Source organism: Eucyclogobius newberryi, unplaced genomic scaffold, assembly GCF_026437365.1.
Source record: "Eucyclogobius newberryi isolate DKJ021-1_F unplaced genomic scaffold, fEucNew1.0.hap1 SCAF_5, whole genome shotgun sequence".
Classification (NCBI taxonomy): domain Eukaryota; kingdom Metazoa; phylum Chordata; class Actinopteri; order Gobiiformes; family Gobiidae; genus Eucyclogobius; species Eucyclogobius newberryi.
Genome location: NW_027316167.1, coordinates 24,675,331 through 24,689,928, shown reverse-complemented (window position 1 = coordinate 24,689,928; position 14,598 = coordinate 24,675,331). Strand labels below are relative to the sequence as shown.

Sequence of the window (14,598 nt, the reverse complement as noted above, 5' to 3'; positions counted from 1 at the left end):
GTACAGGCATGGACCAAGCAATCGTGATGGAGATGATGAGTGACAGAGCCGGAACAGGGGGATGGGGACTCATTACTCTGATAGACTGGCAGCATGAGACGAGCCAGTCAATTCCCCACCTGCATTATCTGCATGTATTATACGCCCTGCTTTGCATTGCTGCATTCACTTACATGAGATGATGAGGGAAACAGTCGAATAAGGGCCCGAGACCAAGGCTACGTGTTTGTTTCATAGCTCTGGTGTACGCGGTTACATCAGAGGGTATTTGTTGTTGCCGTTCAGGTTTGCCACAGCAGTGATTTGGTAGAATTTAATGATGAACGGGGAACTGTGACTAAGGGCTGGATACAAACTAAACCACGCTTAAACCACTGCACCACTTTCGCTCCCAAAGTAATGCTCGTAGTATTCTATTAAATGCGATCATTATAATTTTAAAGATCTAATACTGTATTACTTTTATTTTACATGATATTATTTGTTGATGAATCAATTCAGATTAATGAAAGGCTGTTAAAAAATAGAAATAAAAGTCTAAAAACATTGAACCCAGCCTCTTTGCTTTCAGCTTGGTATTCACACCACTGTCGGTTACCTCACTCTTCTCATTGAGGTTTATTGAAGCATGTTCTAACGTAAGGACAAAAAGATGACATTGGCATTCTTATCCATTAAAGACGGGTGATAATTAAGAAGATAGGAGTGTAAAGGATATAAAAGAAAGGACACTTACAGAGAATATTCGGGCGGGACCCCCTTGAAGGCCGGCAGGTCACGGACATACTCATTGTAGAACCATTTGACTTTGAAGTGAAGATTCATGTATTCGGTACTTTTGCATAGGCGGTGCTTGTCATGCTCTGTGAATCAAAAAAACATAAAATCAGATGAGCTGGTTAACAAAGATGCATTGCTGCTTTGTTTCCTGCCTGGATTAGAGGAGCATGTGAACCAATGGAGCAGAATAATGGATTAGAGATCCAGGTGGGACAACATGTTCCGACATTTTGAAACAAGCCTAAAATATTTAATTTAGCTTTAAGCGAGGATGCAAAAACAATATTTCAAATCAAGGTAAAGTAATTGAACAAATAGAGCTAAGGTGAGTGTAGGGTTGCACAAACTATCATTTTCTTTTTTAGGTTTAGGTTTGGGACCGACAATGGCAACTATGGACCTAAGTTTGGGTACAAATTAGTTGCACTTGTGTACTGACAATAACCAAGACACTACTGTAAAACCAAGAGAATTTGGTTTTACTTCTGATCTGAAATCATACCCCGAAGCGGCTGAGAAAGACTGTAGTCATAGATGAAAGCTTCTATTAGTCAATGAACATACTCATAGTCTTATCAAATGGATTCGGTTCTGAGTCAGCGTGTGTGACTGCTGAGTCATGTGGTCCAGCTTTGTCTAGACATTTCAGAAGAAATAAACATTTCCATAGCAGGCCCTTGGGTGGAGGGGCATTGTATGAAAATGGAATAAAAGAAAAAGAAAACATGTGAGCCAATGGAGCAGAATACTGAAAGAGATAGAAAAGAGAAGAGAAGAGAAGGGCAATTAGAAAGCCAATTACAATAAACCATTTTCGGATGATAGCTATGCTGTTAAACTGATCATCATAATTTCCATTACACTCATTATTACTTTTTCGAGATGAGAAACTATGTTTTTTAAAGAACCATTATTTGAGAAAGATGTAATTCTCTGATTAAAAGTGGAGTGAAATGTCATGCCATCTATACTCAATGATGCACATGTGATTTTAAATAAAGCAAAACTAAATAATGCAGCAGAAGAACATGAACTAATCACAAAGACTTGGATGAACAGCCAATAGTGCGCTAGCTAAGTGTGGGCGCCTTCTCTGTGTCTTACAGCTTTACATACCTGTCCAACAACATGGGATTAAGAAGCATAAAAAATACCATGAAAAGGTGGATTTTACTCGAAAGGTTTAACTGAAAAAATGTGTACACACAGTTCCTCTATATGATTTTACATACAACATCAAAGAGTTTTTAATCCACTCCACACAGCACTGAGCCATTGGGACTTAGCGCGATAAGAACCTGAGTGCTTACTGCAATTCTAGTGCCTTTTATTCTAAAGTGAGCACTGAGGGGAAATGGTTCAAATGGGCAATTCATGTTCATAATGTTGAACTGTAAAATGCAATTAGGTGCTTCTGTGTTTAGTGCTGATCATAAAACAGCCTGGTATAGAAATCATTTTTACTGGCAAACACTGAAAATAAGAAATCTTGTTATGTAATATGTCATTTTTTCTTTTGTTGAATTATATATTTATTATTATTATTATTTAAGATGGCCAAATCAGTCTTTATTGAAACCTAAACCCTGAAGTTATGGATTCTAGCTTGAAATAAAATACATAAGATCATGGGGGGAAATTATTTTTATCTTTGAATGAAAATGTTATGAAATTATCCCCACTACTTCCAGTTATTTTTCAAAACTATTAAAAAATAAAACAAAAACAGCAAAGCTTGAGTATGGTACAGTAAAAGAGGCAGTGTTTCCTTGAGCGTAATTGGTGCAGACAGTCCCTGAGTCTTGAGTCATAAAGGACTGAGCAGGCAGTACACTGTATAAACAGGGCAAACACAGCCTCACAGTTACACTAGAACCATCAGAAGAGAACAGATGGAGGTCAGAGCGGAGACGGAAAAGGACATTGCAGCAGGTGTTTGTGGGACAGGCCCGTTCTGCTAGACTGCGACTTCATACGGAGGGGCTTTCCTCCCTGTGAAGAATGTAAGGTTAGTTGAAGGAAAATTGTAAATTAATTTAATTAAAATGATGTTGAAATATCCAGAATATAATTTAGTCTTAGAGCAGCTTTATGATCAAAGGCATACCCATCTTTTGCTTGAGTAGTTAAGCTCATTTTTGTCAAGACCTAAATCTTAATTCATGTTGCGTTCACGACTAGAATTTGATGATATCTTAATCTCAGATGATGAACATTATTTTCATTTTTGATTTGAGTTATAGTCTCATGGTTTAAAGTCCTTTCAACTGACAACAAGCATGTCATGAGTTGAAAAATGGTACTACCTGAGGTTATGGAAAAAAATAAATGACTTTTGTTTATTTATGCTGGCAGTTGAACTTTGTTTCATCATGTGTTTCGGCTCAGTAATACAGAGATATGAACTGTGAACCAGGTCAACAAATCTGCAACAGTGAAAAGTCAATTCCACTACTGTATATATTGACCTGCCGACAGCTCAATTTAAACTCCAATATTGTAATTTCACGTGAACAACATATCTGTAATGCATGGGTTTATGCACATGGAACTAAAATTGGGACAAAGTTCAATGTCTACTCTATCTGCATAAAAACACAAAATCAGTGGTGCCATTATCCAACTCTAAAATTGAATAAATATTCAAGAAACCTCCCCCAGAGTTGTACAGGCCCTTGCAAACCATCAGAGATTATGACATCATCAAATTCTAAAAAGTGATCACAACTGAGGTCTGCATTTTGAGAAGAAATACATTACAAACACATCCATTCTGCAGCTCCAATTACAGTAGAGGCATTAAATATACACAATGGAATAATTGGGATACACATTTGTTACGCTCCAATGAAACATGGTCTGACTCACATCAGAATGAATCATTGGTTTATTTCAGAATAAATCACAGGAACAAGGAACAGTACTATTAAATATACTTTATTGTCTTTTACAGTGGTATTTTTTTTAAAATTGTAAATCAGTCAATTAACAAATATTGATATATAAGTGTGTAGCAGCAAAACATTTTCATTTCATATTATAGTTGCTTGATCAAACTATTCTTAATATACGTTTACTGTACAGTTCACAAACATGATTCATTCCATTTCATTTGAACTAAAATCGTGTTTATTTGATGATCATGAAACATGAAGTTTTGTTCAGAAAGCTCTTAAGTCAATTATTTAGCAACATTCTCCAATGCTAATTGTTCTTTTCATGAAAGATTTTCATCCCAGTCCCAAAGCTTTCCATTAAAGTTAGGGGTGCAATAAAAAACTAGCCATTATACTTTGAATATTTGATTAATTATTTAGATTGCAAAAGGCTTTGAGTGTGAATGTGACCCATTGCTGCAGTGATGCCGTTTGAGAGCGTCCCAATAGAGTATTTATGAATTTATTAGTATATTTATGAACAAACTAGGTTTCTCAATTAAAACAAACATTTCCATATTTCTTGTGTCGTTTTGATGTAAATACGTCTCTGTCTGAGTCACATTTTATGAGTTCGGGTTTATGGCTTGTTTTAGAGTGTGTCAGACATGCGTAACATGCATCCAGCCCCTCAGACATTTTCATCCGGCCCACAAATATATATCTATTAATGTCCAATAGATGTACAGCGTTTTTAGCACTAGAACTAAGAGTTCTACAATTCTTTTTAGCAGCCGCCCCTCCCCCACACTGCTCAGAGTGCTGAGAGCTGAGAAGTGCTGACGTGCTAAACTACTTGAGCAGAGGTCTGAGCGGGGAAACAGACGTGTGGATTTGGGAAACACGTTGAAGAAAGAAAGAAGACGCTTTTGTGGACGTTAGAGCTGCTCTAAAAGCAACAAAAAACAACAAGAAAACAAACTTCTGTGATGATGATATGTGAGGAAAACATCCGAACCAGTGCAAACCTGGACAGATCAGGAGCCACGGGTAAAAACACAGGTCAGAGTGTAATAAAGTATGAACATGACCGAGTGAAGCTGCGTGACACTCAAAGTATTTCTCCGGCTGCAGATTTGTGCAACAGTGTACACATATACAACTATTACTAGGGAATAATATTTTTTTATTGTTTTATTTTTACAATATATTCGGCCCGGCCTGAGCATCAAAATTTGGCCCTTGGCGCAAAATGAGTTTGACAGCCCTGTTTTATAGTCTGTGTATAGACCAGATAACGATAATTCAATTACTAAATTAGTTAACAATTATTAATAGCTACAGAGTCAACAAAACGTTACACATAACTTATATGTATATATCACTTATTGAACAAAGTAAATAAGATATACAAAATTGAAAGACAATCGCCACAGACATGGATTGATTGTTTGCACGATCCTACTCAGTGAAATTGTCGACCCAATGCTCAGGGATTAAAGGATTAGTTTGCTGACTTCTAAGATGAACCCTTTTACAGTGTCACAATACTAGCTCACTCTCATATCACCATGGTTACGCTGCTGTCCTGTATGTACCAGCATCCTACACCGAAACATTCAGACCAATCAATGTTCTTGAATAATGCCCTCACTGTGGCTCAATCCAGCGGAGCGTGCAGCAGGGATGGTGCCCCTAGAGGCTAAACCGTGTCGAAACTCATTCGTAACTAAACAACAATCTATAACAAGTGTATAGAATAGCAACTTCATGTTCTTATACCACTGTGATGAATAAGAACTGCAATAAAATCAGTTTCCAGGTATTTACTCACAACTTACGATTGCATAGAATGTAATTGATTTTCATTTGGCTAGAATACATGTGGCAAGCACATTGACCTATTGGGACACTGGATTGTAATTAGACTGATGTAGCAAGATGTAACTGAATTAAATGTATTAAGAAGTGCAATTGTTGTTGTTTTTTTGCGACTGGCCTTGGACAATGTCAATTGTGTGTCTGTGAAGATCATTAATCATCCTTTGTCAGATCCATCCTTGAGACCTGCTGGGCTATTTAAACGAACAAATACCAAAGCGAGGTCACTGTCCTCTCAGAAGACTGAGTGGCCTGTCTGTCACCAGCAAAGCTTTGCATTGATCTTATGTCTTCCTGTCTTCTTTAACTTAAATTTAAATAGATCTCATCACTTATTGCCTCTAAACAGCAGTCACCTGTCAGCAACCAAGACTGTCTCATTAACACCGTCTCCCACTGGTCAAAACTGTCCATAATCATTATATTACTATCTCAAGTGTAATGTAGGGCTCAACCAACATGGAATATTATGAGCCAAAGCTGATACTAATATTATTGAGTTTTGATTGTGAAAGTGTTTTATAGTAATTCATAGTAAATCTCCTACATTGGTAATGTTAAATGTTATGAATTAAGATTTAAGATTCCTGATGAAAACATATTTATTTAAATATATGCTGTCTTTCCGAAGTGCAAACAGAAAAGCATGAAAGCAGAAAAGATGCTCGTAGCACAGCTGCAAACATGTTGAGGCCATTCTCAATATGCTCCAGTAAACAAAAATATATTGTGTTGAGTTCCACTAAATTAAGTTCCAACTCCAGCTCTGTAGTTCTTACATGGGCCATAGTCCAGCATGAATGAAGCTACACATTTCACATAAACTGCAGATAAATGTCAGGTAAAAACATGCACAATTGTTTCGAGTCTACGTACAATACACATACTCCTTGGCTATGCTGGGACTCTTATGCTGATACTGTACTCATAACAATGCCTTTGTGCTTAGGCTGGTGGTAAACAGCTGTCTTGAGGGAGACGTGAGCTCAAGATCCCTAGTGAGGATGTCATCTTGTATAACTAAGCCCACAGGGGCAGCCAACTCATGGGAGACTCACTTACTCTCCGCTTCATTGATTCCACTGCTGCGTGAATGATGATGAACTATGATTCTTCAGCACCACACTCCCTTTTCCCAATCTTCAATTACCATCCAGCAGAAATATCTTTACAAGCTGGTGTGCTTGTGTGGTTCGACTGATTTCCTTAAGACAAAAGGCCAAAGGACTAAAATGGCAGGCAGGATATTTTTTCCTCAGTGGCACAGTTCCTCCATCTTGGCTTCTGACCCAGTTCTGTCAAAGGGTAGTTCTTAAGCTGCAAGGTCCCAATAACACACCGAGCTACAACCCCAGCGCACAGATGGACACAAAGTCACAAAGATCCAACTGAAATGTATAATGCTATTGGACATGGTGGGCCTTAGTCATAATTAAAGAACCAAAACCTCTCATCACAACATACATCTCAATAATTAGAATTACTAGAGTCAAGAACCGTTAGTAAATACTAGAACAGTGATCACATTCAATCAAAAACATCTTAATCTCACAGATAAAAGTTCCCAGTTTAATGTGTGATTCACTATAAGAGGAAGGGAAGCTAATTAAATCCCATATATCTGCCCTATATTCAACAACTTCTGGAGCAAACAAACCCCACATATAGTAAAGGAATATTAATTGAAATTCAATTACAGTATTCTGTACAGTGAGACTGTTCCAATAAACTGGAGGTGAGTTAATGGGCTGCTTGAGCATTGGATCTTTAATGACATGCTCCAGAGAACACAGCCATTAAACAGCCTATAGAGAAAATACAGAGTGTAGGACTTCATTGTAATGCTAAAAGTAGAAGGACAGTTTTTCATCTTGTCAAACCGTGCATTTATTGTTGCGCATTCACATATCCCATCAAAGGAGCACTTACATCCGTTTCAGCTACTGTTTACTCTGTTTCAGAAAGGTAATGGTAGAATAAATAGAGACTGTTACTGCCGCTTTGTCATTCATTCACTCTCTCATCCACCCGCCGTTTCCTCGTTTAGCTTCTCCCGTTCTCCTCCTCACATATACAGAGGCTAAAATTAGCAGCATCCTTTTCTGCACCAACACTAGCACCAAAGGCCTTCGAGCAGGAAGCCGAGGATGCATCAAAGACTTTATTAAGTAAGGCGGCTGCACACGTAACCGCACATGCACACAACCAAGTACACACACACACACACACACACGCACGCACGCACGCACGCACGCACGTCTTTTATTTCCATTCATTCATTCCATTCTCTGAGCCACACAGAGATCCACATGCCTGAACACAGCACGCAGTGCGACATATAAACAAAACACAGCAACAAAGTGGGACAGTGTTGGCGCCTCCCTAAGGGTGTCTATCAAACAGCCGACTGTGACTCCACTTATGTTATGTAACAGGTCACTCTTATTCCTTTAAATCAGATCTCTGTGTGAGAGCGGCAACCCTGAATCTGACACACTTATATTCTTATGTTCTCTGTACAGTGGATATGTTCAGCATGCTCAATGCAATCTCAGAAACCAAATATCACAGGATGTATTTAAATTTTACAATTAATTGTGGTTATTGCTATGATGGAATCTTGTCAGTGCATTCTTGTATTGGAGCATGCAAAGACATCTAGTTAAAGCGGCACTAAAATGAGAAATCACATTAGAAAAAGAATAATACTTCATAACAAAGAGCTCCTTTGAGTAACATCGCAGCCGTGTCCTGCTCTTGGAGTTAAGGCTTTCACTTCTGCTTTCTCCTGACACTTGAGGCCAGAGGAGGAGAGGTATGTGCATCTCCTTTTGTCACACAGACATCCTCAGGCACATCACATGCACACACAACTGCACACTACAGCTCAGACCTGCTGTGACAGCAGCCACTAACACCAAAGGTGGTCACATGGCCAGACGTGCTAGCAGAAAGTACACAGAGTACAAAATCACCCTTGGCCACTTTCTCTTTTGGTGTGGTTTGAATATTACTTTGTCTTTTATTTGAGACAAAGACTGAGATGCAAACACTGGTAATATTTTAATAAAAAAATGCTCAAACGGATGATTTCCACAAAACTAATGAAATAATACATTTTCCAAAGCAAAGGTACGTTCAAGCCATACATGTCCAGCCACACACTTCCTAGGCCCCAGGGGTTTGTACATGATGGATAGAATGCAGTGCTCTACACTGGGGCTTAGTGCAGAGATAGCAGCAGGTAGAGTTTAATGTGTAGTTTATATGAGGATAGATCACCAATAAGCCGTTATAGTGCCTCTATTCATTTCCTTTTGCACACAATATAAACCTCTGACCTGCAGGACGTCTCGTTCTTCTGTCATCATCAGGGCCTGAAACTATACTGTTCCCCGCTCTTAAAGGAGAGGGCTTTTGTCTATTTATTATGAGCAAACAGTTCACAATTTGAACGTCTGTGTACATTTTCCCACATCACATACATAATCCTTTGCCCTAATTTCTCAAAACATCTAATTCAGTAAGCTCAGAGAGGCCTTTGATGCCTTTAGGGATGAGAAGCAAAGACCGTGGGGGTGGAGACGGAAGTCAAACCCACATCTAAACGGAACATCTGTTGTCCTGGCAGATTTATATTTACTTTTCACACATTAGTGGTCATTGAAACGCACTAGGAGAATAAACCAGGAGTCACTGACCTTCCATTGCATACTTCATGTCCAAGGCGAAGAGGATCCATGTGATCTCAGAGCTGATCTTCCCCACATTCAGCTCCTGTGGAAACCTAGAGGAAAAGGCAATGGTTTCAATCAGACCGATTTCTGACCAATGACACACCAACAGTCCTCATGGCTTGGGACATTAAACTTTTACAAATTACAAAACAGATGAGTTAACCCCACCTGATCTAATAAAAGAGAATCATTTTCAAAAGAAGCCAATGTTTGGTTGGGTGTAGAAGTGTCAACAGAGTAAGAAAGCCGGCAGTCAAAGGCACAGTTAAGGAGCGTAAGAGGGTGGACACCTATTTGGCAAGTAATCTGCTATTTTGAATGACTATAGATTTTCAATCAAAGCTTGGGCGTGCAGTGTCAATGGTTTAATTATCTGTACCTACACACAGTAATGAGAGGACATTTATAAATGACAAGGCTTTGGCCACATTGAGGTCAATTTATCTGGAACTGTTTCGTTTTGGCCAGAGACTGCCTCGTTTCTAACAGCAAATATCTCTGTCTGACTGCTCTGTCTGCTCGTTTGGGAGACATAAAGCATGTCTCAGATGTTTTCACCTTCTCACCTCTGCAGCACATCAAAGTACAATATGAATTTGAACAATTCAATGCAACATCTTACTCTTGAAATGTGATCTGTCAATATTTCTATGAATCAAACATTTTTTGCTGGTGAATTTCATAGTATATATACATAAAATAAGTACCTAATCAGAACATATTAGAACAGGTACTTAACAGTTACTAAATATCTTTCTAAACTTATATCACACATGCTTATAGGGGCCATTCTTTTACATTTACAGTAACGTGGAGAAAGTCGCTAGACAGTTTGCTATCTTCAAGTATTTCTTGGTATAATCTCAAAAGTGTGTCAAACAGCTTAACCTTTCATCCTCGGGCTTGACTACGATTCGAAGAGTTCACATTAATAGGGGGCTTTTTTATCGAAATGAAAATATCAGCGATAGTTTTTGTGACTCCCAAACCTGACCAAAGGAATGCGTGTTGGAAAAGGGCATGAATATTGCAAATCTATCATTAGACAGTGGAGGAGGGAGTGCTCTCGGCATAAACAGAGCCTTAATAAGCGTCGTAAATCAGCAAGAGGAGGGAGACGAGAGCGGAGAAGGCTAATGCTAGTTTGTGAGTGAACGAGAAATAAGAAAATAGATCATGTTTTTATTCGTGTCATATAATTTGATTCTGATTATATGAACCAAATGATCTAAGCCATATGCAGAAACAATTCCACAGAGCACTATACGTTTTATTTCCCACAATAACCACAATGTGAGCGTAATAAAAGCAAAATGCATTCCAATTTGCAACTATATGCCCTGATATAAAGAAACCAATTTCGCCAAAATTTGTTTGCTAGGCACAATCATGGATAGATGATGAAAGGATACAAGTGAGGATTTGTAGTTTGCTTGTTTGGTATTTTGTGCGAACATAAATGGAATGAAAAAGACAATTATATTTCCAGTACAAAGCAACAGTTTAAAAGACAGCAATGTGTTGGAAAACGTACTGGTTAATGACGGGGGTGTATGCAGTGCGGTCCTCATCGATCACAGACACCATGAGGGTGATCAGTTTGGGCCAAAAGTCCAGGTTCTTGATCGATGGTCCCTGCTCCTCACGGGGAATGTCCTGCTTCCGGCTCTACAGAGGGAAACATTGAGATTGCACAGTCAGGAACTCTACCAAGGTTTATATATAAACGGAATGCACCATGCAGAATATCCAGATGAAACAATAACTATTAAAGGAGACTTATTATGCTTTTTCATGTACCGTAGTAATGAACTATAGCATTAGTCGATCATCATTTCACAATTTGTTCATTGTAAATTGCAACAAAATGGCTTAGTTATACAAACAGGTCCTTTGAATTGTTTCAAAATTGTATTTATTTATACAGGGAGGGCCCCTGAGAGCGCACTGGTAAAAAACACAATCAACATAAATTAACCATGAACCATGATTAACATGTGCAATTTAAATAGAATGTTTCTTCCATTAAAACCCTGAATGTGTGGTTGAGTGGACTGAAATGCTTGCTTCCTACTATGAAAAGATAAACCAGACTTATTCCAATACAAAGAGACGATTTGGCACATCAACTTCTCTGTAAAGTATTCCACATTAATGTTAAAGGAGATCCAAATACTTAAGTACCAGGAAGAGTGGTAAAATGACTCAACTTCTTATAGTAGGGTTTAAAACAAGTCAAGTGTAAGAAGTTACTGCTGAAACAGGGTAAAAGCTGCCTGAAGATTGCTGGTGGCTTCTTCAGGGGTGGAGCTGAATATTGTATCATCCGTATAATAGTTCCTGTTCAAAACTGCAAAACTGAAAATTCCATAGCGGTGGATTGTTATTTACGTTATAAAAACTTATTCTTGGAAAGTGGCTATGAGACATTTGATTTGTGTGCAGAGATAGGGGGTAGGTGAAAACAGGAATCACAATACAACTTTAAGTAATCTAATGATGAGGAAACATTGTTGTAACAAGATAAAAAGATCATAATTAAAAGTGGTCCTTTAAACAGCAAACAATTAACATGCATCATTATTTTATTTATAATGTGTAATGGCTTTTGAGTGAAGCACAAGCCAATCCACCACGGGAATAAATACAGTGGTGACAAGTAAGAACTAACTTTCACATTTCTTTGTAGTTTCAAGAGGGTAGTTTGATAGTAAACATAGAGGGTAGTTTCAAGTGAAACCAAAAACACCCTTTATCAGGAGGTCCCGCCCAGTGGGCAGGTCCTACTCAGAGTAGGATAAATATCGGAGTTTCCGGACTAAAAACATAGTCCAGATGATACAACTGAATCTTTTTCTACAATGGAACACTCCTGGACGCATGAGGGATTACACCAACATGCTTCTTTGGGTGGTGGAAAGAAGCTAGATAAAATGCACAAAACAAAAACAGTAAAACTCAAATTCTAGCCTCACCCAAAAAATATTATTTGTGAAAAGTATATACATAATATAGAAGTTTCAAAGCATTAAGTACAGCGTACCAGTCACAATGTACTCGGGCTACATGAGTGCACAAAAAACATGAAGTAGTTTAATGTTCACATTTTAATTGTCATATCTAAATAATATAGAGTTGTATTCCCTGTTTGAGCAAGTGTGTCGTCAAGCATTGCACTAACCAACCCATAGATAAGCATCGCCGTGGCTCCAAAGCCGCTGGATGTGTGTTTTGTGTCACTGTACAACAGGCTCCTGCTGACGTCCCACGGCACAAGACGATGTAAATTAAAGGCACTGTCTGACTGTAGCATTAGTGCTTTCCACACAAGACAATCCTTCTCCTGTCAACGAGTGGCTGTCAATGCAATCCATTCCCCCACTAACATGTTCTTTAGTACTTTGCAGGGCCAGGCAGGGAATCAGCTGCTCTGACAGATCCATATCATTAGATCAAAAACACTGACAATGTCAAATAGCATTCATGAAAGAATACAGTCTGAGGGCAGACTCCCAAAAGAAGACTACTCCTACGACCCAGGGATTCATGCATATACTGTTATAAACTTAACATATTTTTAGCTTTTTCCTACACTTTTACACTTTTACACTTTATTTTCTAATATGGGTTTTATAACTTTTATTATTCCATGTCTTTATAATACTTTTTAAAATAGTTTTACAGATGGATAGATATTTATTATTTATTGTCATTGTACAAACTACAACAGAACTTTAGAAAGTTCTAGAAAACAGCATCAGTATATACAATCTTATATCATCATCATCATCATCATCATCATCATTATTATCAATCATATTTTGTATTATGTATATATATATATACTGTATATATATATATATATATATATATATATATATATATATATATATATATATATTATATATATATTAGTAATTCTAATGGGGGGGAAATAATCCTCACTGGGGCGTCACAAGCCAATGTATTTTGTGTCTGTCCCAAATCTGCGTAAAAAGCAAATATAAGAAATCCAGGTTTCAGCTTCTTATTACATGTATGGCAATGGTATTGGTCATAAATTCTCATAATTCTGAAACACATGGATAGAACCAAATAGTAAGTATGTAGTATAGTAAGCTCTACGAAAGAACAACACAAGCTGATGGTTTACTAATCCTGCCATAAAAATATATACATTCTCTTAAATATCCAGCTCTTCTTCAATTGTCTGTGGTGCAGTGCATTGATTATAAATGAAATGAAATAATCCAAAAGCGTGGAGCTGTAACAGCCGCGGTTAAGCTCCAAAGCGATAGCAGAAGGATCCATTTTTCAACTGATTTTACACAGCGTGTCCCTGTGTTGCTGCTTATCAAGTAGGCATGCGGCTGGCGGCTCAGCCCATTGGCTGACTACAATAGCTCAGCTGTTCATATGGAAATGCGGTCACACCCACTCTGCACGTCCAGAGAGCGCCCGAAAACACCACATTTTAAACGGCTTTATTTATGCTTTTAATGCAGCAAATACTGTTATCTGATACATCGAATGGCTGGTCCATATCTTCAACTTTCACATAATGCAAAAAAACGAAAATCACAAATTTGGGGAAAAAAAGAGAAAATGCTGTTTATCTCAGTTTCCCCGAGGCCGACATGTACCGGAAATTTGCCCGTTCTGCCACATATGTGATCAGACGTTGCCTGGATGACAGAATGTAATCACAAGGGAACAAGATAACCAGGCTTTGGAGCTGACCATACAACCTTCCTTCCTCTAATCAAAGCAGGGTTAAGTCTATGGCAAAGATTAGTGTGGGCTATTCGACTGATCTAAAGCGAGGAAGAGTCCTATTTGCATATGCGGGGACTGGCTGAGATACAGTAGGACGGTGAAGGTTGTGCCGTGCCACATGATGCTGATGCTGTACTAGCAATAAAAGCTAAGGCTGACTCCTTTTGCTCATTTGTATTCTCCTCAAGCCTGAACAAACACATTGTTAAAGGTGATTAAGTAGTCTGGCATCCTTTTACAGTCAACAACACACTCACAGGCTTTGCTCTCAACAGGATGTGCTTCTCATCCTAAATAAAAAAAAGCACTCTTCAGTATGGATGCACAAGGTGGTGTGGATGCCAATTCTGTAAAATATGACTACTCCAGTGGGCTGCAGTTTGTAGTGGTTGTTTGCCATATCTAAACTAGTCAAGGGAATAGGGAAGTTAATATAATAACGCAGTCATTGAAGCCACTAAGTGTAAATTAGATAATTAACATGTTCTGAAAACTATATAATTTCTATCATCTGATTGTATATGTGGGCTACTTCAAACTAAAGGCAA

The 14,598-nt window shown here is 38.2% G+C and overlaps 1 protein-coding gene across 3 annotated transcripts in view; it reads right to left on the bottom strand.

Annotated features, from left to right (window-relative positions):
- The window catches only part of LOC140381675 (protein unc-13 homolog C), an 80,908-nt gene that overhangs the window by 20,353 nt on the left and 45,957 nt on the right, over window positions 1–14,598 (bottom strand). For all 3 annotated transcript variants that reach the window (XM_072465755.1, XM_072465757.1, XM_072465756.1), the window contains exons 16-18: window positions 10,809–10,942; window positions 9,239–9,324; window positions 737–863 (exon numbers count right to left, since the gene is read on the bottom strand). In XM_072465755.1, the coding sequence (XP_072321856.1) occupies window positions 737–863; window positions 9,239–9,324; window positions 10,809–10,942 (347 nt within the window). The remainder of the gene's footprint in view (window positions 1–736; window positions 864–9,238; window positions 9,325–10,808; window positions 10,943–14,598) is intronic.